Consider the following 27,002-nt stretch of genomic DNA (forward strand, 5'->3'; position numbering starts at 1 on the left):
TAGATTTAAACTTTAAAATGTGAATAACTTAAAAAATATAACACCGATTTCAATTAAACTTCTTCCATTAGCACCAAAGGGACGACGGCGAGTAAGATGGGCCTAAAATTGTCGCACAATCGTCTACCGTTTTGGCTGTAGTTCAGGAACAAACAAACAAACAAGGGTTTTAGTATATAGATCACATCCTACTTCCCTGTCTGCTCCTGTGTTAAATGGACTTATGAGGTATTACAATAAAAATCCATAGTGCCTACCCTTGATCCTTTCACACAGTCCAACATTCCTCTTAAGTGTGACTTAAGAGGTAAGAATGTATGAAGTGATGGATAGTCATCATCTTTAAATAAAATATGAGGGGCTGAAGTGCCACCCACACTCCCCCCCTCCCCCCCAACATGTCCATCCCACCTGTGGGTGATAGTATTAGAGCGAGATACAAATTAAACTAATGGAATTGTAATCAAGAAGATAAAAATAAGGTTCAGACATCAGGAACTGCAGATGCTGGTTTACAAAAAAAAACCAAGTGCAGCAACTCAGCAGGTCAGGCAGCATCTCCGAAAGTCATGGAGAAGTGACGTTTCAGGCCAGGACCCTTCTTCAGTCTGACCTGTCCATGTCTTTTAGAGGTGCTTCCTGAACTGCTGAGTTAGTCCAGCACTTTGTGTTTAAAAAAAAAAGTGAGATACTACAAAATTCAACGTCAGGAGCCCCAACCGCCCCAACGTGGCAACTTCAACAGCCTGACCGCGGGGGATAACGGCAGGGGAGAGAAAAGAGATTGTGGCCTTCCATCACAGTGAGGAGGTGACTGGAGGAGACTCACTGTGATGGATGTTTCTTTTTGTTTGGTGTTAGTTTATGATTGTATGTGTTATTGCATTTTTATTGATTATTCTTATTGGTCTTATTGTTCAACTGCGGGTAATGTTTCATTTCACTACACATTTATGTGTATGTGACAAATAAACGACTATTGACTATTAAATACCTGAAATCTGAAACAATTCTTAGACATTTCCAACATTTTCCATTGTTATTTCAGGTGAATTAAAATGTTCAGACTTCCAGTCACATTGCTACCCAGGCCACCTCCCTTCATTTCTTTTTATTCACAAAATGCTGGAGTAACTCAGCAGGTCAGGCAGCATCTCGGGAGAGAAGGAATGGGTGACGTTTCGGGTCGAGACCCTTCTTCAGACTGATGTCGGGGGTGGGACAAAGGAAGGATATAGGTGGAGGCAGGAAGATAGAGGGAGATCTGGGAAGGAGGAGGGGAAGGGAGGGACAGAGGAGCTATCTGAAGTTGGAGAAGTCGACGTTCATACCACCGGGCCGCAAACTGCCCAGGCGAAATATGAGGTGCTGCTCCTCCTGTTTGGGTAGGGAGGGACGAGTGGACCAGGGAGTTACGGAGGGAACGGTCTCTGCGGAACGCAGAGAGGGGAGGGGATGGGAAGATATGGCCAGTGGTGGGGTCCCGTTGTAGGTGACGGAAATGTTGGTGAATGATATGTTAGATCCGCTGGCTGGTGGGGTGGAAGGTGAGAACGAGGGGGATCCTGTCCTTGTTGCCAGTGGGGGGAGGGGGAGCAAGAGCGGAGCTGCGGGATGTAGAAGAGACCCTAGTGAGAGCCTCATCTATAATGGAGGAGGGGAAGCCCCGTTTTCTGAAGAACGAGGACATCTCGGAAGCCCTAGTCTGAAACACCTCATCCCGGGCGCAGATGCGGCGTAGACGGAGGAATTGGGAGTAGGGGATAGACTTTTTGCAGGGGACCGGGTGGGAAGAAGTGTAGTCCAGATAGCTGTGCGAGTCGGTGGGCTTGTAGTAAATGTCCGTCACTAGTCTGTCTCCTGTGATGGAGATGGTGAGGTCCAGAAACGGGAGGGAGATGTCAGAGATGGTCCAGGTATATTTAAGGGCAGGATGGAAATTGGAGGTGAAGTGTATGAAGTCAGAGAGTTCTGCATGGGTGCAAGAGGTAGCACCAATGCAGTCGTCGATGTAGCGGAGGTAGAGTTCGGGGATGGGGCCAGTGTACGTCTGGAACAGGGATTGTTTGATGTACCCGACAAAGAGGCAGGCGTAGCTAGGGCCCATGCGAGTGCCCATAGCTACGCCTCTGGTTTGGAGGAAGTGGGAGGAGGACAGAGAGGTCAGACTGGGAATGGGAGGGGGAGTTAAAGTGCTGGGCCACCGGGAGATCAGTTGCGTTAATGCGGACCGAGTGCAGGTGTTCAGCGAAGCGATCGCCGAGCCTGCGCTTGGTTTCGCCGATATAAATAAGTTGACGTGAGGCCCGCCAGAAATTGGAGGAGCAGCACCTCATATTTCGCCTGGGCAGTTTGCGGCCCGGTGGTATGAACGTCGACTTCTCCAACTTCAGATAGCTCCTCTGTCCCTCCCTTCCCCTCCTCCTTCCCAGATCTCCCTCTATCTTCCTGTCTCCACCTATACCCTTCCTTTGTCCCACCCCCGACATCAGTCTGAAGAAGGGTCTCGACCCGAAACGTCACCCATTCCTTCTCTCCCGAGATGCTGCCTGACCTGCTGAGTTACTCCAGCATTTTGTGAATAAATCGATTTGTACCAGCATCTGCAGTTATTTTCTTATATTCCCTTCATTTCTTTCTCACTGTGATGATTATCGTATTGGTGAATCCTGTTCTTTCCCGACAACAGGAACATTTCAGTAACTACGCTGCAAATTTTCACCCTTCTAACCTGACTATTCCCTTGCCGGACCTCTATCTCATTTTTCTTTAATATTCTAGTGGCCGAAATCTATATGTTTGTTCCTGAACTACAGCCAAAACGGCACACGACAGCGTGACAATTGTAGGCCCAGCTTACTCACCGTCGTCCCTTTGGTGCTAATGGAAAAAGTTTAATTGAAATTGGTGTTATATTTTTTAAGTTATTCACATTTTAAAGCTTAAATCTATCTCCTAGGGAGGGAGGGGGGATAAGGAGGGGTTGAGGAGGATGGAGTGGGGGGAAGGGGAAGGGGAGGGGAGGGGGCGGGAGGAGGGAGGGGAGTTTGGGGGGAGGGGAGGGGAGGGGAGAGGAGAGGGTGCTGCACCATTGGAGGAGAGGTTTGGGCCCAACGGGTCCACTAGGTCTAGTTCCAAATAAAATTACTTATTTTCTTGGTTATCTTGACCAGATTTACTCACTCCTGCTTTGGGTAAGGTTACACTTCCATTGTCCCAATGTCTAAATCTCCATTGCATTTGGTCTCACTGTTAATGTCCACACCTGTGCTTTAATTTTACCTCATCTATTGTTGGCAGAGCATTCATTCTTTTTCCTGTTCTTCTGCTCCCACCTCCTTCCTCCTTTCCCAAAACCACTAGGCTCCTCTTGTCCCCACCTTCCAGCCCATTAATAGACACAAAATGCTGGAATAACTCAGCGGGACAGGCAGCCTTCCAGAGAGAAGGAACGGGTGACGTTTCAGGTCAAGACCCTTCTTCAGACTAACCTCCATAACCAATAGACCATTCTCCACCATTTCTGGATTTATCTTTTTCCCTACCATTTTCAGTTGATTGGGGGAGAGAGATGGACATAGCACTAAGGAAGGAGAGATAGAATACCGGGAAATACAGCAACCACCATTAAAAGTATAAGGCTCCAAAATTCTGAAACATGAAGCTTCACCTAAGTGATATAATTATTGAGGCGTCTCTGCACAGTGGGATACTTGGATGCACTGCCATCCCAACCACCCTGAATCTATTGTGGTAAAGACTGTAGTAGACAAGTTCACATTTAGTTGGGGAGGTGGGTAAATTACCCTTTAATGGGCATTAAAAATACAATGACATTGTTAGCAGTGTATCATTTATGCAAATCACAGCTACGAAGAAAATAATCAATGCTTCAGTCACAGTAAACCATAAATATTAATTATTTTGAAGTATGGGTGTGGATTGTTCTCTTTACATTATACTATGTTTTCTCCTAATCTGCTGCTGATGCGATACAATTCTGATAACTATAACAATGATTTGCTCTACATAAATAAAAAGTTTGTCCTTTACAAAAAAAAAGGAATATTTTATATACAGTCACCCTTCACTTAAGAGCAATAAATCTGAAGTACAAGACTAAACGTAATTTGGAAGAATGCCCTGCTACATTAACAGTAATTCAACGGGTTTAGAAATGCCTTCAGAACTCAGTGTACATTTTCCACTGGCTATAATTCACAAAAGTGGTTGGCATCAGCCAAAAGAGGGGGGGCAAAAAGAGATGCAAACTGACTAATTACATGCTGGAAACAAAATTATTCATGGCTACAGGAGCGAAGTCAAGTTGTAGGCTTCTCTCTGCAATCCACCACATTGCTGATCTGTTTGTCTCAACTCCACAGTTCTGGAAAGGCTAGGGGATAAAATGAGTTCAATTTATGATTACATGTAACATTCTCTGGAGACGAACTTTCAAAGGTTCATCTTCTGTTTGCATTCATTTTAGACCTCTTACAGCCAAATAGCTCATATATTACAGCACCTTAATCTCAACCCTGCAGTTTGTTCAGCCTTCTTGAGTGGCCTAGATGCAATTCAGGAACCTCATGCAATTTTAAGATGGGTCCCTCCCTGTGTGTAACCAGGCAGCAAGGACTGCCGGTGGTCTGTCAAGGCTATTGAAGCAATTTTGCTGGGTCTGTGCACTCCTGTCACATTTACATTGCTATGATTGGGAGCTCAAATTACTTCTTTATCAGGAATATACAGGCCATATGTCAATTTTCTCAATTTATCCTGGGCAATGTAGCCAGAGGCTTCTATTCATTATGCAGACTGTTAGAAATCTGCCTGGTAAAGGAATTGGTGCGTACAGGACCAAGACACCATGTTTTTTTGTCAATTATTGTAAAAATCACTGAGTACTCAGATCCACTAAAGCAGAAGTATAGCTGGATGATTCAGGAAGCTCTTTACCAAACTCACCACAATGGATTTCCCATATCAGTGGTATTCTGTATCATTCATAAGTTTGCTCGAGAGAAAGATTGGACTTGAAGAAAGTAGAAGTCCTCCAATCATCATTCAATAGTGAAGGTCACAGTGACTAGGAGCAAGGGGAGTCACAACAACACCTTATGCTAAGAGGTATGAGGAATGAACAAATTGTTCAATGGTTCCTGAAAGCTGCCAAATCACTGATCCAAATACAAAGCCCCTTGAAAGTGTCAACCCATGATATCTTTCTTACCTGAACAATTTTCAAAGTGTTCCTGCAATGGGTTTCGCCTGGGGAAGGTTGTCATTACTTATGTGAGAATTGTTAAGATGGCCAGTGACTGTAGACTTCTGGTACTTCATATCTGCAAGGGTTTGGCTGTCACCAGTTTGACCTGGTTGACTTACTATTATCATGGCAGGGTTTGATTAAGGATAAACAAAGGTCCAATCATGCAGTAATCAGGAAAAACAAAATATACTCCATTCACAGACCCATGCCATTTCCTTGATAGTAAAGCTAACACTATAGAATCTCAGATGACCAGGATGGTTCACCCACTGTGTGAAGATCACTGATAAAGATACATTGAGGTCTTTTGCACCCAGGTGGTGTGCTGTAAGGTTAGAGTGCTTCAAGGATGATTTGGGATTGAATTATTGTTTGGAGAAGTTTAATAACATTGATTTTTGAGGAGCTTTGCGCTTTATTGATGCCTAATATAATTCTGCAGTGGGAAAATGACATACCTCGCAGGACAACTAGCTGAGATGTCATTCTGATACAAGTATTTAATTCTTTTCAAACTACTCATAATGTAAGTAACAATATATTTTGGTAATTTGACTATAATGCAACAAACGTGAAAAAGCAAACAGTTTCTTATAATGAGTTCATGATCAAATCAGTGATAAAATAGCCAAAGATTATAACCAAATTCCCTGTATCTTCTGTTCTAGGGAACAACCTTTACCTCCAGATTAGAATATTCCTTAACTTATTCTCAACTCAACGCATCACAGAAGCCAGCAAATAAAAACACAACCAACGTGACTGAAGTTCTTCATGTTTCTGTCAAATAGGGTCACAAAAAATAACAGCAGATTTCCATGCAGGATCTTTCAGCAGTTATGACTTCCTGGCCCTCGGTGGGTAAATAACTTCTATTTATCATGCTTACCAATGGTTCCAGAATTAAGCATGAAAATTCCAGTATCCCTTCCAGTAATGTTTTTACAAAAGACTTCCACCACCAGCTCACTATCCTTCTAGAGATTTTAGGCTAGTGTAATCAATGCTTGCTGAATTTGCACTCATGGCACACACTCACAAAACTTGGGCTCAGCCAATTATTCAGTCATTGCTTACGAAATTGATTATAGTCAATCTTAAATAGTCTAGTCTCCTTGATTTGGTTAAAGACAGATTAATCCCAGCACCTAATTTCAAGGAATATTAATAAACAAAAGTATCTGTAATTCTAAGTACTTTACAGCAGGTGGCATTATTGTGTAGTTAATGCAAACAACGTGCAATAGATCATAAAATGAATTAAAAAAGGAACCTGAAGTATTCATCATGGTGTGACTAAGAACACTAACCTTAATGATGATTACTTTCTCAGTTTGCTTTTAATAATCATTGATTTTCAGAGGACAAATAATGAATGAGCTAAAATACTCTAGTGGCAATCCATTTTGTTTTAGATAATCTTCAACAAAGTGCATAAAGATACATGAAATAGTCCTGGTACTGTGATGTTCCTTCTGAGGCACCTTCAGCTAAATACTATGAAAAACAACAATGCAGGTTCAATCCATTTAAAAAAAACTTACAACAATCTTGCCATGCAACTCATGGTATGTTTCTTCTTCTTTCATAGGATCAAGGCATACACAAACAGAAACAAATTTTAACAGTCAATTGTTGATATACTGGCCAGCTAACTGTTGCTTCCCAATGGAATATGTATGTTCAAGGAAGGAGTTTTCACTTTAGTTCACTGTTTTCAATTGTTACATTTCATTGCTCCATTTGTTTAATACACTGGCACATCACCTTTGGCCAAAATGAATGTGTTACAGTGTGATCCAATATCCATGTTGCAATTAGAAACAGAAAAGTTCAACAAATAAAGCAAATCTCTGTTGAACACGGACCAGATTTTGCACAAATGGTTTCAACATCAAGACTGACAAAAGTTAAAGAATGTGCAACGAGAGATGTTTCCTTGCTGTATGCCTTTGAATGGTAGTTTAAGGTCAGCGATGATCATCCCTTACTCTGCATGTAACCCATGGAATAAACTTGCAATGGCAAGTATCAATAGCCAAAAAGGACTACTGATCCATAGAAGATGCCACTTTATTTATAAAAAACACATACTACTAAGTTTTTATAGTATAATTGTTCATGAAAGCTGCAACATCATTGCTTACAATTAAGCTACTTCAGGACATATGGGACAGATTCACATTAATGATGCCAGGCAGTTGCCTTTTAGCAGTGAGTAAGAAGGCGATTTGGCACATCTAACATAGAAGTCAGTCGATTAACATTTGAAGTAGATATACAAAATAGGCTAGTAGAAACAATTTATATTGTAATACTAATAGAAGAATCAATGATATACTTGGAAAGGAAAAAAATGTGTTTTCTAGGAAAGAACCAATTGGAAAAACTCAGTATCCTTGACCAGAAAGGAAAAAAAAACATTGCCATTGTCCAGATTCCAATACAGCAAAAATGTAGTTGTGTAGCTACTGTATTGAGAAAGTTTTAAGATATTGAAAAATTTAACAGTCACATGTTCAAAATTGTAATAAATGATCATTGATTGAGTCATCCAAGAGCTCCCAGAACCTGCAGAATAACAGTTCAGAACTATATAGTGCTTCTGGGAGAGAGGTGAAATGGAAGCCTAAAGGGCCTGTCCCACTTTAGGCGATTTTAAGGCAACTGTCAAAGTCGTAGCAGATTGCCGAACTTTTCTTTTACCCGACGACAATGACCACGTCAGTTCGAGATTACAGCGTCTTCGGAAACATCGCGAAATTACCATGCTGTCAATGCTTCTCCGGCGTCCTAATTTTCGCTGAAATCACTGACAAGTTGGTAAGTACTTGAGAGTTTTGAACTATAACATCTTGTATGGGCTACTTAAAAACCAAGCATCACTGTAACAAGGCATAAACTGGATTTACTTCCAGTTTACTAATAAAACTGGTTTACTAAAAAAAAAATGTTTAAAGTGGTTAAGTGGATTTTTGTGAAAAGTGTGTGGGCATTCATTGAAAATGTACGGGAGATGCATATCTGGTTTCTGGGTTGCATATCTGGGTTGGGAGCCCACTTTAAATGTAATGGCTGATGGCCATAAACATCGCGAAATACCCACGCTTACCTGACCGTCAAACTGTCGCCTCCAATCTACCTGTCAAATGTCCTGATGGTAAATAAATTGGTTAAACACAAGAATTTTATGGTATTTTGAAATTACTTTATTTATTTTAATATAATGTGCTTCTAAATGCATCTAAGAGAACCTAGCAAACCTGAGGACAGCATGCGATAGTGTCCCCAATAAGCAACGATACCTGGCGACAAGCCAGCTGTCGCCAAGAAATTTCACTCCGGATGATTTCTCAGCGACGCGCTGAGATCCACTACGATTCTTGGAAGACTCCTCACGATCATGCCCGCGACACCCAGCGAACTGCCGGCGACAGCCTAGTCGCCGGCAGTCCCCTTAAAATCGCCTAAAGTGGGACAGGCCCTTAAGATGTTATATATTTCCTATGAAATATTAGTTTACAAAGACTGTGATTGAGGAGAGTTAAAGGAATTAATATGTATTTTCAATATAACTGTCTTCATTGTTTCAATTACAAAATATTGCAACAGCAGAAGGAAATGGGTATCAGTTATCCAATATTTCTTAAGGTTAAAAGTTAGGATCTAACATCCTAGTGTTGCATCAAAAAATATTGATTAAACATGCTTTGCAAGCTCTCAATTGAACAAGCCAACATTTTGTCAATACACAGATGATTACTGGAATTTTATATTAACAGTGGACGAATCCAAACTTCACCTTTGTCAATGGCACTGCACGTTCATCTTGAAAAGGTTGATCTAAGAAGTTGTAACACAAAATCTGGTCATATAAAAAGCATAAGATGAGAACATCTTTGCTTTATCATTCATGATTGTAACTTGCTCCCTTCTATTGCTTAAAACGTAGCCTGTTTGCATTTCCCTAATGCTGTGCTATTCATGTGTTGACCCTCGCAAGATCAGAACTTTAAAAATGACAGAGCACGGTGCTGGGGGAATCATGAAAATTAGTTTTCCGTGCCTTGGGGAGGAAAACAATGTCACGGTATATGAATCTCCCAGAGAGTGGGCCTCATGATGTCCTTTGGCTGAGGATGGCTTCAAGCCATTGCAATCAAGGGAAACATAGGTTTCATGGATCAAGGAGTCTGTAGATTGCTGTTAACAGTTTCTCGATCCCTGACTATCAGTTGGCTAAATTTGTTTTTAAAACCCTTTGAAGTGAACTTTGGTCTCATCATTACCACCACACATACATAATAAGTACTTTTCACTATTTTTCTGGCCTTGGACCATTGTGATGCTGGTATGCCTGCTCAATGATAAATCAACATTGTGTAACAAGCTTTCAATAAAGGAAATCCAATCTCTGAAGTATTTCACATGTATTATGTTTTCACAGTGCTGGATGTTCTTTTGTCTGAGACACTAAGCAGTTAAATGCTGGTGGAAAGGTATCAAGATCTCTGCAGTTCCATTGTAGAAAACTTGAACATTAGTATAAATATCTAGGCTCCTTTGTAAGTAGCCACAGACATTCACAGAAATCATGACATAGATATATCTGTAAGACATTTGTGAATAGCAGAGCTGGTTAAACCATAGACGCTATAAATATAACTTTATAACTAACAATAGAAAAGTAAAAGTTCTGAAGTCGTATTTATAACTTTTACAAGATGAAAGGGACAAAATAAATAAAAGAGGTAAAGGAATGGAAAGGGAGGTACAAAGAACTTTGATGAGGGGCCCTGACCCGACCCGTCACCTATCCATGTTCTTCAGAGATGCTGCCTGATCCAGCACTTTGTGTCTTTTTACACAAAATCTCTGCAACATCCAAACAGGCTCAATTGCCACAGATCCTCAGATGGACACTAAGTGCCTGGTAGACTTGCCAAAAGTATTCCAATGAAACACTATTTTTTTCCTGCTGCAACATTTGGGCCTTTCTGTTGCCTTTCTGTCACCATTTTGATCCTTTCTCAATACTATTCAACAGTAATAGTATTGCGCCACCGTGAGCAGCACAGTGGTGCAGTGGTAGAGTTGCTGTCTTACAGCAAATGCAGCACCGGAGACCTGGGTTTGATCCCGACTACGGGTGCCGTCTGTACGGAGTTTGTACGTTCTCCCCGTGACCAGCTTGGGTTTTCTCCGAGATCTTCAATTTACTCCCACACTCCGAAGACGTACAGGTATGTAGATTAATTGGCTTGGTAAATATAAAAATTGTCCCTAGTGGGTATAGAATCGTGTTAATATGCCGGATCGATGCTCAGTGTGGACCCGGTGGGCCGAAAGAGCCTGTTTCCTCGCTGTATCTCTAAACTAAAAATCTAAACTAATACAACAAGTTGACTGACCAGCTTTGTGTTTAAAACATTTCTTGTTTTAGTCTTTGGAATGCTTAATGGTCATATTCTATATTTGAAAAGAGAAAATGTCTATTTACCAAAATGAAAATCTTTGATTCTGATAATTATACAAAAGTGTAATAATAATTGCATCTTTACAATATCTTATTTGCAATGGGAAACTGGCCTCAATGGGTTTAATTCTGCATAATGATGCAATTCCTGCCCCATCAGAAATCCAGCAGGCCAGTAATGAATTGACCCCAAAATTTCCTCCCAAAATTGTTAATAGTAAATATGAACAAACCTTAGGGTAAATGAATCAATTAAGCTAATATATTCAACAGCCCAACATCCATCTGGAAGTTTGCTTTAACTGGGAACACTGAGATTTTCTCAGTCTCCAGGAACTGCATTTAATTCACCTTGTGTGTAGGAAAGAACTGCAGATGCTGGTTTAAATCAAAGGTAAGCACAAAATGCTGGAGTAACTCAGCGGGACAGGCAGTATCTCTGGAGAGAAGGAATTTAATTCAACTTGTTTGGTTCACAACCAACAGAACATGTAGGTGACAACAAAGTGTGCTGTTTGAAGAATGGCTTCAGTATTCAGAGCCACCAAGGTACTTTGGACATCAGTATTTGGAACCGAAGATGATTCTAAAGTTAAACTTGGTCTGGACAATGGGAATGAACTAAATTGTTATAACTAATTAGTCATCAATAGATATTGGCCAGGAATTCCCAGGCAGCAGCAAATGAATCCTTTGTGTCCTCCCCTACTGGAGTGGATGTTTCAGCAGCAATTTCCTAAGTGCCTCCAACATGGTCAGCGAGACCTTGCATAGTCAAGAGTCCTCTGGCCATTATGGCCAGCCCAACCCAAAGGAAAGCTTTGACAGCTGGCATAAGCAAACATTCAAAACGCTGAGAAACTGTTAGAAGTTAATCATGTACATAATCATGAATAAAATCATGAGAGGAATAGATCGGGTAGATGTACAGTCTCTTGCCCAGAGTAGGTGAATCGAGGTTCAGAAGACATAGGTTTAAGGTGAACGGGAAAATATTTAATAGGAATCTGAGAGGTAACCTTTCCGCACGAAAGGTGTGGGTGTCTGGAACAAGCTGCCAGAGGAGGTAGTTAAGGCAGGGACTATTCCAACATTTAAGAAACAGTTAGACAGATACATGGATAGGACAGGTCTGGAGGGATATGGACCAACCGCAGGCAGGTGGGACTAGTGTAGCTGGGACATGTTGGCCGGTGTGGGCAAGTTGGGCTGATGGGCCTGTTTCACACTGTATCACTCTATGACTAAATTAGAGATATTTATAGATAATCGTAAGCATTGAAAGATATGAAAAGTACAGAAAAATCAAGTTAATACAAACAAATAAAAGTTAACTTGCTTGCAGTTTCCCCCTTCAATAAAATGAATGGTGTCAAAGAATGTGCACTGTGTTTAACCTGGCACATGTTCCACAAGCAGATTCCCCAGGGTAATTGCTGGAAAATTGCAGGAAATTGATGCTCTGCCATGAACTCCAAAAGAATCCAATGTCAGATTACAGTCAGAAAATCTGAGCTGAGAACCTTTCAAGTGGCTAGGGCCTTCTATGTTCATACCTTCCTGAAAACTACAGAGTGAACTGCACAACTGCTGGCATTTCTCTAGATTTTCTGGCAAGTATTTTGTAATTAAGACACCAGAAATCTGAGATAATACAACTAAATAATAGATGATATCATGTACTAGAAACTGCCAGATAAATGAAACCATGAGAACAGCATAATAAAATGGTCAGCAAGTTGTAATGAGGAATTTGTTGGATGATACCGTCATCAAATTCATACAAACAGCATCTTATTTTTCATCTTGTAAGTTTAAAAAAAATGCTACAACTGCATGTTCATTGGGCATTAAATTTACTACCGTCATGCTTGGTAATTTTCAGCATAAATGATTTGTAACTATCAAATCAATTTTAGAAAATGAACAATTAAAAGCAAAGAACCACATTCTGTTCAGGTTGTGCATTATTGTTTCCGATTTTAACCTTTTCATTTTTTAACTTTCTATTATTTTTCTTTAAATTGTTAAATTTAAACATTTACTCTCACTATTGTTTTATTTTCTCATTCTAATTTGACATTGACTTCTCCTTCTTCACCTTTCCTCTGTGTTCCTCTTAATATCTTAATCTCATTGAGACTATCATTCACCAAGATGACAGATGTCCTATTGTCCTCTGCATATTATTATCAAGATGTACATCAGTGACTTTGTGGTCAAAAATCACTTGAACTGAAGGGTGCAGAAATATGTCCAGTAATTCCTGGACCTTTGATTTACTTCAACAGCTACGGGAGTACTGTTAGTTAGAGTGCACTTATAGTTTTTTGTACTTGTGAATGTTTCTCGCATCTCCTAAGAATCGTGGAGAGTTCCCACCAATTCTGCCTCCAGAAAAGCTTCCAAATTAACTTGGAAGAATACTGCATTAATAATTGTCAGTCGCCAAAACCAATGTCACAAGCACCGAGGCAGTGAAACCAGTATTAACTCAACCAGACCAGTATGAAAGCTGATACTAATTGCACTAAAATGTCTGTTAAGTGATTACTTGTTTGGAAGATAAAAGTATTTTCATCAAAATTGAAAGGAAAAAAGAAAAAAATAACTTGTGCCTGTTGTTCTACAATTAGACTGAAATGGAAGAGGTCATCCTCCTTGTGAGGGATCACTCACAATGAGTTGAAGAGCTTAGGGAGAAAGCTCTGGTGGGGCAGGTACACCGATGTGCACTTCATTTGCTGTGGTCTGTTTCTGTATTAAAATGCAACACACGTTAATGCATGTTAATAATACTGCTGTAGATTCCTCAAAATACCACAGGACATTTTAGTGAAGTATTTAGTCAGGACAATGGCAAGATTCCTCAAAGTAGACTCATGTAAAAAGGAGGAAACTAGGGCAGGTTTCTAACTCCTAGTCACTGTTCACTTTGCTCTATGAAACTGGCCAGATGGTCCCTTTGACACAATGATCTAGTGACACAAGAAAGATCAAGAGCTCTGGAGAACTTACCAATTAAATCATAGAATGTACTGCTCAGCACGGCCCAAAGAAATACAACCTGAGCAAAAATTATAATTTACACTCCCTAGTTGATAAAGCAAGCACTGAAACCAAGATATAGTCATGTCTCATAATTTCTGGAATTTCTATTAATTTGAAATCGTCCACACTGTTTTGATTAGAAAGGTTAGAAAAATAGAAAATAAGATTATCACGTATTGGTTTGCACTAAAAACAGTACAAGGTCAATGGATGTTTGTTTTTTGTTAAGTCTGCAATTTCTTTTTCTCAGACTTGGTTTAGTTCTCTTTTGATGAAGGCTTTCAGCACCAGGACTCCAGTGTTTCACCCAAATAATATGTTGCACTTATTATGTGGTGTTTGGTTCATACCAGGTGCCATTCACCACTAATCATAGATATTCTTGATGCCAATATTATTTAGAAATGCTTTATGTGTCAGGATTGAAAATATCCAAAGGTATGTCACCTTGAGCTGTATTTTGCTGTATATGAAACATAGCAGTGCTATCTACTTACTTAATCAGATCACACACTCAGTGTAGTCCAGATCACAGTTACAGTGGATTTTCTTCTTTCATAAATATTTTCTATGAAAATGATCCAAAAAGGATATATCATATCATATCATATATATACAGCGCGGAAACAGGCCTTTTCGACCCACCAAGTCCGCGCCGCCCAGCGATCCCCGCACATTAACACTATCCTACACACACTAGGGACAATTTTTTTTTACATTTACCCAGTCAAATTAACCTACATACCCGTACGTCTTTGGAGTGTGGGAGGAAACCGAAGATCTCGGAGAAAACCCACGCAGGTCACGGGGAGAACGTACAAACTCCTTACAGTACAGCACCCGTAGTCAGGATCGAACCTGAGTCTCCGGCGCTGCATTCGCTGTAAAGCAGCAACTCTACCGCTGCGCTACCGTGCCGCCCATTACATTACATTTACTTGTTGGGGTGCTTGTTTTTTACTCAATTCAAGAATGCTTTAATATTTTAATTTAGTTCTCAGGCTGTAATTGGCTTTGACAATGTTGATTATAGATGGGAAAGTCAGTTCCCATTTTTGAATCATGTTGAAACACCTCTTCCAACCCCATGAACTCTCACATGGAAAGAGCTGGATAAAAATACTTTACCAACAATCTATTGCACATGTTCACATTGTAACACCACTAGGTTCGTTGTGGGGGTGTGGCATGATTTTTGTAACTATGCACAATCATACTTTCAGAAGAAAAGAGAATTCTGAAAATATATCACCATTCCTGGCTTTCTTGTTCCAGCTATTGTACATCTGCATGTTCAAAAATAGCATTATTTATACATGTTTTGAATTATACAGCAGCTGTAAAACAAATTATTGTCAAGTTTTAGGAAAATGAATTGAAACCTGTAAAATGATGCAGCTTTTCTCCGAATATAAATGAAATTACAACCTATATAGGTTACCAGGATCTTCAAAGAGCTTGTATTTCACAGTAAAGGCAGATGCTAGATCAGATTACACTCTTTGTTTATGATAGTCAGTGAGCAGGCATGGTATGAACTGTGGCATCTGCAGACTATGCCAAATCTGACAGTCTCTAGCAGCTACATTTATGATAACAATCTTTTAGATTTTATATCAGTGCACTTCTGCACTATGGACATGTGTAAATGTTAAATGCCATAAGCACTCACCAGAAGAGAAGGGCAACAGGTGTCAGCTGGTGTCAGGTATCAGTAAACAGCCAAAGCACAAGGGATTTCTGTGCTTTCTGGCTTTTGGAAAACATCACACTAATATTCCTTTCAGCATCTTTAAAATAAGTAATAATTCTTCTGGCAAGTCATAACTTTCAAAAATGTTCCAACACCTTGTTTTTGTAATATTTTCAAAATGTTTCTATTTTTAATATTGTATTTTTCTTTCCTTTGCAGGGTAAGCCATTTTCTAATTGTGCCTTGGTACATCAGGCACGTGTTAAGTATTTTGCTGTGTCACTGCCTGCTGGGTAATGCACTAGAATAACCCAGGCTGGCTAGACTTGCAGGCTTCCCTTTAGGAGAACATTAACTCCAACTGGCATCTAGCTGCAGTATTGAGATTGGAAATGTAATGTGTATGCAACTGCAAAGTAACCCATCACACTACCCTCCCATTTTATGTACAGTTCACTGGGATGCACTCTCCTCCTGGGCATGCCTTTCTCACAATATTAATTAATGACCATAAAGAAGAAACAATGAGAATGGCAGGTAAAAACAGTTCAATGTCAACATGTGTTCTGTTCAGCAATAAAAATCAAAGCAAGAAAAGCTGACAATTAGTGAGGTATTGAATAGTTGTGAGTATGATGCAGGTAGAACCACAACAGAAATACTTTCAACAATAAATGAACAAGAAACCGTTCCTTTCAAACCATACCTGTATAGATTTAAAGTCACCAGAGGCATAGGCTCCCAAAACCGCAGCACCCACTAAAACTGACTCGACCTCCTCGGCAAGGACAATCGGCATACCTAAATAAGATATTTTAAGGTCGATGTTATATGCAATGTAACATCAGAGTGCAATTAAATATACTATGTCATGTATTGATCCTCAGCCTTAATGTATATTTGTATTCTTACATTAGTTTATTCATATTAGTTCAATGCTTACCCACCATTTACTTTAAGAAAATTCTCAGCTGTGAAAGTTTTGAAAAATAATCATTGGACAACCAGTTTAGCCTTGCCTTCTAACAAGGCTGTCTGTTGAATGGGAATCAGAGATTCTGAAAGTTTCTGGCATTCAGAATACTGACATGTTAGGAAATATAGTTATATGTTATATGAAATATGTTATACTTAACAATACAACAAATATTTATTAAATATTAAATAATTTAAAATAATGTTAAAGTATCTTGCCGTCTTTCCCCATTGAAATCAATGGAGCAGGACTTCGTGAGCCAATTCTAAGTGAGTGCAGGATCTTTAAGTGGATTGCCCAACATAAATGCTGCGACTTTGCTCTCCATCTTTGGAGTACATTAGGAGAATATCCAGTATTCACATGGACATTCAAAAATCAAGAATCTCTGTCATTTACAAGAGGAAATTCCAACAGTTCCATGCAAAATTGTTTGGATTTTCCCATAAAATCCAGCCAATATTATCGTAATCCATGTGAACTGATTTCAAGGCATTAGTTCTGCCACTGCTGTTTTCAAAGGTTGAACACTAGTTAATGAATGCCTAGCAGATGACAAATCTATAAAAATAGAAGCAAAGCAAATGAAAAGTCAGTGTAAATATAACTGTATTCAAACATGTGAGTAAAAGCATTCACAATTCAGCAATTTAACAGGTTGATACCTGTGAACAAAGTATTTTTTTATTTTTGTGCCAACAATCCACTGCATAGCATTGGTAGCAATAGGAATACAAAATAAGAGCTTAGAAAACAAACGTGATTATTCCTGTTTTTACGTGGAGGTAGCATTTCAACAGTGCTATTTACCTCAAATCGACAATTACTGATCTGAGCAAATTGCTCAAGTTACAATCTGTATTTTAAACTCCCAATAAATCATGAAGCAAACCACGCGGAAATCTAAGGAGATTGGTTTAACTTGGTATCATGTTTGGCAGTCATTATGGGGTGAAGGGCCTATTACTGTGCTGCACTGCTGTATATTCCAAAGTTATTATTTGGTACTTCCATTTTGAAGTAAAAAAACAAACTGCTGGAGGAACTCAGTGGGTCAGACAGCATCTGGGGAGGCAAGGGATGCTCAGCAGTCTGGATCGTGACCCTACATCAAGTCCATCCTTCTGTCTCCACTGCTGAGTTCTTCCAGAATATTTTTCTTTGCTCCAGATAACAACATAAGTAGACCCTTTGCTGTTTTGGATTATACATGTGCCAGATGCAGTTTCAGGGCAGTTTCTTCCCAGCTGTTATCAGGTAACTGAACCATCCTACCAACAACTGGAGAACAGTCCTGAGCTACTCTCTATCTCATTGGAGACCTTCAGACTATCTTTGATCGGACTTTACTGGACTTTATCTTGCACTACATGTTATTCACATTATTCCCTTTATCATGTACATTGTGGATGGCTCAAATGTAATCATGTATTGTCTTCCCACTGACTGGTTAGCACACAACAAGACCTTTTCACTGTATCTCGGTACATGTGACAATAAACTAAACTCAATTCAACTCAAAGACTCAACACAGGACAGGATCGATGACAATGACCATGGATGGGGGAAGAGTGTATTGTCGTCTTGTCTCAATACACATATTCCCCTCCTGTGTAATTTCCCTCATATCCATCATAGCCTTTACCTCAGATAATGGAGTTGCTAAGGAGATGTTTGTTTAGGGATCTGAACAATTTCCTATGGGACTTAACACTGACACAGCAGTTACAATGCTTGCAAGTGCTCTCATTGTGAATTATGCACGTCTTATTGTAATGCAACAAAGTGGGAAACAAACACCCTAATGTTTTTTTTAAAGATAAGTTTTTACTAATTTTGGAATTATTTGAAGTCCTACCACCACCCCTTCCTCCTTTAGCACTAAATGCAGCATCTATTTAGCATGTTAGGGTAACATTTAATTTTTAAGCAGAAGTCCCAGATGCTGGTTGATACCAAAGATATTCACAAAATGCTATAATAATTCAGCCAATTAGACAGCATCTCTGGAGAAAATGAATAGGTGACGTTTCGGGTCAGGACCCTTCTTCAGACTAATTTAACGGGGAGTCTGAAGAAGTTTCCCGACCTGAAACGTCACCTATCTATTTTCTCCAGAGATGCTGCTTGACTCGCTGAGTTACTCCAGCATTTGTGTCTATCTTTGGTATAAACCAGCATCAGGGACTTCCCACCTTGCAGAGACAAATAGTCTTCCCAGATGAAGCATGTATTCACTTTCACTTCTTCCTCTTTTGTGTATTGCATAAATTGCTCACAATGTGCTCTCCCCTATTCTGGAGAATCTAAACACGGATTGAGTGAACTGAGCAGAAGACCTCTGATCAGTTTGTAAATGTGAGCCTAAATTTCCAGTTGCCTCACTATAATTCCCACCCCACTCTAATCCATCTCTTTGGCTACCTCCATTGTTCCAACAAAACAAAAACATAAAATTATGGACAATAGACAATAGGTGCAGGTGGAGGCCATTCGGCCCTTCGAGCCAGCACCACCATTCAATGTGATCATGGCTGATCATTCAAAATCAGTACCCCGTTCCTGCCCTCCCCCCATACCCCCTGACTCCGCTATCATTAAGAGCTCTATCTAACTCTCTCTTGAAAGCATCCAGGAGCAGCACCTCATCTTCCATCTAGGCACACTATAGTTTTTGGGTGTCAAAATTTCAATATTAAATTCAACAAATTCAACAATTTCAGATAAGCAGACTTTTCTGTGTGTGCCGGACTGGACAATCCTGATGTTAGGTCATCCACTGTAACATTAACTCAAGTTTTCTTTCTCCACTAATAATACCTAATCTTTATTTTAGATTTCCAGCAACTGCCGTGTTCTCATGTCACAAGGAATAGGGGTAGAATTAGGCCATTCGGCTCATCAAGTCTACTCTGCCATTCAATCATGGCTGATCTATCTCTCTCTCCTAACCCCATTCTCCTTGCAGTGCTCTTACAGTGCTCGCACTCAATTATTTTGTTTTTTTTCTCCAGAGCTACCCTCATTAATCTCCCTTCACATCCGTTCCTGCAGGTAGATCAGCAACGACAAACCAGATAGCACTGAAAATAACTGTGAGTTGTATCACCTGGATAACCTTGATCCCTTGTCAAAGATAGTCCCTTTGTTCACTCCAATTGTTCCCCCTCCAGGCAACCAAAACATGTATTTTCAATCATATTTTTCCAATACTGATGAAGGGTCACTGTTCTGAAATGTTCACCTGTTTTTCTACTTCACCTGTTGCGCATCTCCAGTAATTTCCGATTTTATTAAAGGTTTCGTCTGCAACTTAATGATTAAGTGCACAAGAACAGGAGAAGCAGGCCAGGTCTCAAGAGCCAGGTCCATTGAATGAAATTATGGCTGATCCTCTGTGTCAACTTTACCTTCCTACCTGATCCCCTTGCGTTTTGATTTTCTGAGTCAAAAATGTCTATTGATCTCAGCCTTGAATATACTCAAAGACTTAGTATCGAAGGCACACTATGTAGAGAGTTTCAGAAATTTACAGTCCTTCAAGCAGCAAACTTTGTCCTCATCCGAGTCCTAAGTGGCAATCCCTCTATCCTAGCGCTATGGTTCTTAACTCCAGATTCACTGTCTTTCAGAATATATCCCACTCAGAATCTTTTATATCACTATGAGATTGTTGTTCCTTTTTTAAATCTAGTGTATAAATGCCAGTCTTTCTCAATCTCTCCTCAAGGTACAATCCAATCACTCCAAGATTCTAGAGTGAAAATTAGATACAATTATCTTTCGTTTGACACAGAGACTGAAAAGATTGAGGTATTCCAGTTGTCTCACCGAGGCACTGTATAATTGCTAAAGACTTCTTTGCTTTTGTACACAAAATCCTTTGGTGCTGGATTTCCCCCTGCTGTTGCTAAGATGAAGCAAGTGTTTGGTGGTTTCTCGTGGTTTGGTGGTTAAGTTACAAAGATCCCAAAGGAATAATATGGCAGATGCTGATGTGGATTTCCAATCTCTCCTCATAACTCAAGTAATTCAGTCCCAAGAACATACTCGTGAATCTTTTCTGCACTCTTTCCATCTTAATGATATCCTTCCTCTAGCTGGGTGTCTAGAATGGCACACAATACTCCAAGTGCAGTCTCACCAACAACTTGTGCAGTTGTAACATGATGTCCCAACTACTAAACTCAATACCCTGACTCTAAAGACAAGCATGCCAATGCCCTCTTCATTATCCTGTCTATCTGCATCACCATTTTCAGGGAACTATGTACCTGTATCCCTCAGACTCTCTCTTCTATCACTCTCTCCATTTACTGTGTAACTATTGCCTTGGTAGCATTTAATGTGTAACTTTTGCCTTGGTTTAACTTACCAAAATGCAACACCTCACACTTGCCTGAGTTAAATTTTATTTGCCAGTTCTTGTTCACCAGTTCATCAAGATTCTAATCTTAGATAACCTTCTTCACTGTCCACTATGCCACCAACTTTGGTTTCATCTGCAAATTTCCAACCAGGCCATCTACATCCCCAACCAAATTGTTCATATAGATGACAAACATCAGTGGTTTCAGCACCAATCCCTGGGCACAACACTGGTCACAGGCCTCCAATCTAAATAAACACCCTCCACTACCACCCTGTAGCTCCTGCCACAAATCCAATTCTGTATTCATTTGGCTAGCTCACCCTGGATCTGATGTGATCTAATCTTCCGGATTACCTTACCATGCAGTACCTTGTCAAATGCCTTGCTAAAGTCCACATAGACAATATTTACTGATCTACCCTTGTTAATCCCCTTTATTAGTACTTCAAAAAACTCAATCAAATTTGTGAGACACGCTCTCCCATGCACAAACTAATGCTGACTATCCTTAACCAGTTCTCCGTTTTCAAATTGTGGTAATCCCATCAATCATTATCCCCACCTGTAACTGATGTTCGGCTCACTGGCCTGTAGTTGCCTGGCTCGGCCTTGAACTTCTGAAATAAATGCTCCTCCAGTCTTCTAGAACCTCAGGGGTACCTTAAGATGATGCAAATGTCTCTACCAAGTCTCTTCCCCAGTTTACCACAATTTCCTAGGATGCACTAGATTAGTGCCCAAGGACTTTATCCACCTTAAAATGACATATTGTCAATGTTTTTGAGCAAACTAAGACCCAGGCTTTGGCCAAGGAACACAGCATGGTACTCAAGATAGAAGAGAGTCTCTTTCCTTCTGATTTTTTTTCACTCCATAAAAACTTGGCTTGCAATTTGCACCTTGCTCCCTGGCATGGGGTAATGCCATTATTAAACCCTCTCCACGGTTAAGAAAGTTGGTGTATTACAAGTTTAACTGCTTACAAGTTTATCTTTCTACACCACCCAACATATGTTAAATAATAATATGAGAACTAATGGAATCAAACCCATCCAGAAGTTTGACAAATTTGAAGGTCAAAGTAGAAGAAGAAATAAGCCAATTCGATATAACCACCTGTTGCCAGTTATTCTGTGACCATATATTGCTTTTAAAACTTGCTTCTATATATCAACTCCAAAAATCTTTTCCTCTCCTATTTTCCTGACCAACATGAATGGAATCAATTCTGACAATGGGTTAAAAAGAACAGATAAAATCTCTTGGGGCACAAGAAAATTCAGATCAGTCCCACCACACCATTCTTTGGATATAGAATCGTCATAGGATAACCAAATATTCCTGTTGTGCTCCCACCTGCTGACTGTATGACCAACAAAATGAATAAAGATTGCCACTTAATTGTAAATTTGCAGCTAAAGCATTCCTTTTATGCCAATGTTGTCATTGACCCATTACACGGAGCAAAGTCTTCATATGGTTTACTGCCTAAGCAGCTTAAATTGGAAAATGAATCTGCAGTGCATGATAAATAATAGACAGGGGTGTTACAAGAGATCTCTTTTTGAACAATCTGATAAAAGCCACATACAAAGACAAGCCTAAGCCTCCCTGCATTTCAAGCATGCTGCACAGTTTCCACTCTCTCTGCCAATGCCCTGGTTAAAAAAGTATATTTTGCTCGATGTTACTAATAATGATAATTATACAGATTACATGGGTAGCATAATACTGTTCCCAATAAAATGGGAATGTTTAGCTCTTGTGACCTATGACCTCCGCATGCGCGGTCAAGATACTGAACTCGCTTATTGCAAAATTAGCATAAATTGCACAGTTAAGAAAAAAAAATGTATGTGGTGGAAAAAAATGAAGATGCCAGTTTCTTGATCGTGTCATTTAACAATGAAAATAGTGATGGAGAGAGATCAATACTGTTTGCTTGGCCAATCACTTTATTTAAACTTTACATTGGCAGGAACTAAGGCCTTATTTATTAAGGACTTAAAAATGAAAAAGATGAAAAAATCAGCTGGCAACTCCTGATGTCTTATCCAGACATAGAGGGTTCTACTAACCTCCCACAATCAATAAGCCAGCATGCCAAGTAGCAGAGCAAAATGATCTTATTGTCTTTATATTTCCCTATATTACCACAAACCATTATGTAGTTTTTTGCACTTCCTTTCACTTAATCCTTCCCTCCAGGTATCATAATCTTCTCCACCACTGAAATAATATAATAGTTCTCCTTTTTCAATTCACACACAATTGCCGCTCTGAATCTAGCCCTAACCAAATTCTACTCTAGCCAATAGTAATTGATAAACATTACTTTTTTTTTGCATTTTACACTATGCCATTTAGTTGCAGTTGACTTTGCATTTCCCTGTACACTATTTAAAGCTGCCATGCAAAACTGTGCTTCTTTTACAACTGTGACTCACCAACATTCTCTCCTTTTTGGAGAGGGTCAGCTTCAACCTTTAAGGAGGTCATGAAAGTTTGTAGAACATGGAGCATGTATAATACATAGCAGGTATTTTAACAGACTTTACTTGGGCAATTCCTTTTTCATCAAGCAGTCACAAACAATGAAAAAACCACTTGCTGCATGGTGCTATTAATCATCAACAACAATCTATCCTTTCTATGATGTGCTGACCCTTGATCTCTTCAATAAGATATATATGATGAATGAGAACTGAGAAGGGGGTAATCCCCCTTTAACCAATGATCAACACTCATATCACCTCTCTAAGGCATCAGCATCCGAATACAGTGAACCCATCATACAGTTATAACAAACCATGGGGCGGGGGGGAGGGGGGATATGTGTCCGTTATTGCTGATTGTCCATTATAATCGAGTAAGGTATTACCATTATATGCCGTTGAAACAAAGAACCGCAGATGACGGTTAATACATAAAAGGACACATTGTGGTGCGGCACAGTGGCGTAGTGGTATAGTTGCTGCCTTACAGAGCCAGAGACCAGAGTTCAATCCTGACTACGGGTGCTGTCTACAGAGTTTGTACATTCTCCCTGTGACCGCGTGGTTTTCTCCAGGTGCTCCGGTTTCCTTCCATACTCCAAAGACGTACAGGTTTGTAGGTTCAGAGGTGTCAACTTCTCTACATCGGTGAGACCAAGTGCGGGCTTGGTGATCGTTTCGCTGAACACCTCCGCTCAGTCCGTCTTAACTTACTTGATCTCCCCCTCACACTCCCAATCTGACCTTTCTGTCCTGGGCCTCCTCCATTGTCAGAGTGAGGCCCAGCACAAATTGGGGCAATAGCACCTCATATTTCGCTTGGGTAGTTTACACCCCAGTGGTATGAACATTGACTTCTCTAACTTCAGATGTTCCCTGCTTTCCCTCTCTATCCCCTCCCCCTTCCCAGTTCTCCCACTAGTCTGCCTGTCTCCGACAACATTCTATCTTTGTCCCGCCCCCTCTCCCTCTCTTGACATCAGTCTGAAGAAGGGCCTCGACCCGAAACGTCACCCATTCCTTCTCTCCCGGATGGTGCCTGACCTGCTGAGTTACTCCAACATTTTGTGTCTACCTCAGGTTTGTAAGTTAATTGGCTTTCGTAAAATTGTAAATTGTCCTTAGTGTACGGGGTGATCACTGATCGGCTTGGACTCGGTGGGCCAAAGGCCCTGTTTCCATGCTGTGTCTCTAAATTCAAAAGTCATAAAGTGCTGGAGTATGGGAATCAGAGTGGGTGTTGAAGTGTTAGCAAACAGGAGATCACGTAGGTCTAGGCAGACTGAGCGGAGGTGTTCAGCGAAACGATAGCTGAGCCTACGTTTGGTCTCGCCATCTATAGGAGTCCACACCTGGAACAGTGGATACTGTTAGTGGATAGATGAAGTTGGAGGAGGTGTAAGTGAACCTCTGCCTCACCTGAAAGGACTGTCGGGGTCCTTGGACGGAGTCAAGGGAGGAGGTGTAGAGGCAGGTGTTGCATCTCCTGCGGTTGCAAGGGAAAGTACCTGGGGAGGGGGCAGTTTGGGTGGGAAGGAATGAGTCAACCAGGGAGTTGCGGAGAAAGCGGTCTCTGCAGAAAGCGAAAAGGGGTGGAGATGGAAAGATGTGGCTAGTGGTAGGATCCCGTTGGAGGTGGAGAAAATGTCGGAGGATTATGTGTTGTATGCGACGGCTGATGGGGTGAAAGGTAAGGACTAGGGGGACTCTGTCCCTGCTGTGGTTAGGGGGAAGGGGGAAGCAAGAGTGGTGCTGCAGGGTACCGAAGAGACACATGTAAGAGCCTCATCTGTGAACAGCATCCTCTCGAGATGGCTTCAGGTCCAAAACTCCTCAGTGATCCTCCAAAACCTTCTACAGTCGCCATCTGACTGTCGACACCTTTCTATCGGCCACGCTGCAGTTACTGGTTTGGCATTGCCAAACTAACAAGACTGGCAAAGGCACAGGAAAGACAGGTATTAAAGAAGTGTTAGTTGATGTGTAAATTTGTGTTGTTTAGTCTGATATTTCAATTTGTTATGATGAAGTGGGTGGTGTTGCAATCAGCAGCTGAGTTGGGAAGGGAATGGCAAAATATAGCTAGTGAATGGCTGCATTTCCTTTTTTTCACGGTTTAATGAGTCTGTCTTAGGTAGGCCTATCTCAAAGAGACTGTATAAATGAACTCCTTTTTACTTATTAGTCCTGTTTCTCATTTATCCACTCTGTAGTTGGTGGTAAAGACTCTACTCCATGAAGAATGAATTGGGTGGCAAATGAAAGGTGACCGGGAATCTTGACAAAGGTGACATATTTCAGCATACCCATGGTGCCTATGGCTTTTCTCCATATTTGCAGGGTGTGCATGCAAGCACATCAGAGGATAGCCCTATTGTGGTAAATAAACGCAGATGGCATAACACAATACCATTAAAGGTGCCAGAGCACTGGACGTTGACTGCATGATTTGCTGCCAATGATGAGTCACACAGCGGATGAACATCGACAGAGTGCAATCCCATCATGAAAAGTGATGCAGTGCATTCACAAAGCAACTTGTGTGCCATCAAATGTACCTTGCCAAAGGGATAAGCAAAAAATCGTCTTGATGCAATGTGCTCATTCTGTGTACCTTCTCTGGCAAGGGAAGTGTGAGGTACTGAACTTTCTTCGATTAAGGTTTGTGAACTTTCCTACATTGTATCAGCTGCATTGCAATCGGGGAGCACCTTGACAATTGAAGGAACGCGTTAAACAGAGAAAGAGTTTGTGAAGAGGAGAACTTTTCACGGTAATGCAAGGGTTAAGGCATTGGCAGTTAAAGGACAGCGGCCAGTACACAGCAATTCAATATTGGGGTGATTAAGAGACCCAAATTGGAGGAGCATAAGTATGTCTGCAGGTGAAAATAAGTGGTGAAGCTATAGAGGGATTTAGAAATGAGGAGAAAAATCTTCAAATTGATTTAAAGTCTATGAGACAATGATAAGCATTTCAGATCCAAATTGCCTGAGGGGGAATTGAATATTCAGTGGATGTTTATGGGTCAATATAGACAAGTTTGTAAAGCATTGAGTCAGTTCAAACTATTGTCATGGAGAAGTTTGACAGTTTGGGAATGTATCTACTATACACTGTAAATGGCTCGAATGTAATCATGTATTGTCTTTCCGATAACTGGACAACAAAGGCTTTTCACTGTACCTCGGTACAAATGACAATAAACTAAACGAAACTAAAGATTGTGGTATGTCCACAGGTAATGGCGACAAAATCTTTTCAATACTTCACTGGATTATGGTTGATCTTGACCACTGCTTGTGCTTGTCAACCTGGATGTCTCCTCTCTTTTCCTACACTTATCAGCATTTACTTTTCATCACCCTCAAAATCCAATTCACTGTCAAAATCATTCTGTGCAGAGGATCAGCCTGCAAGGATCAACTAGACTTCAGGGAACATATCATATATCATATCATATCATATATATACAGCCGGAAACAGGCCTTTTCGGCCCTCCAAGTCCGTGCCGCCCAGTGATCCCCGCACATTAACACTATCCTACACCCACTAGGGACAATTTTCACATTTACCCAGCCAATTAACCTACATACCTGTACGTCTTTGGAGACGTACCCTGAGATTCTTATCCTGGACCATTCTGATGGGTTTTGATGCTCACTAC

At 40.5% G+C, this 27,002-nt stretch overlaps 1 protein-coding gene across 3 annotated transcripts in view; it reads right to left on the reverse strand.

Moving 5' to 3' along the window:
- fggy (FGGY carbohydrate kinase domain containing) overlaps positions 1-27,002 on the reverse strand; it is a 169,853-nt gene that overhangs the window by 13,577 nt on the left and 129,274 nt on the right. For all 3 annotated transcript variants that reach the window (XM_078407308.1, XM_078407307.1, XM_078407306.1), the window contains one exon: positions 16,199-16,293. In XM_078407308.1, coding sequence (XP_078263434.1) covers positions 16,199-16,293 — 95 coding nt within the window. The remainder of the gene's footprint in view (positions 1-16,198; positions 16,294-27,002) is intronic.

This window comes from Rhinoraja longicauda, chromosome 11, assembly GCF_053455715.1.
Source record: "Rhinoraja longicauda isolate Sanriku21f chromosome 11, sRhiLon1.1, whole genome shotgun sequence".
Taxonomy (NCBI): domain Eukaryota; kingdom Metazoa; phylum Chordata; class Chondrichthyes; order Rajiformes; family Arhynchobatidae; genus Rhinoraja; species Rhinoraja longicauda.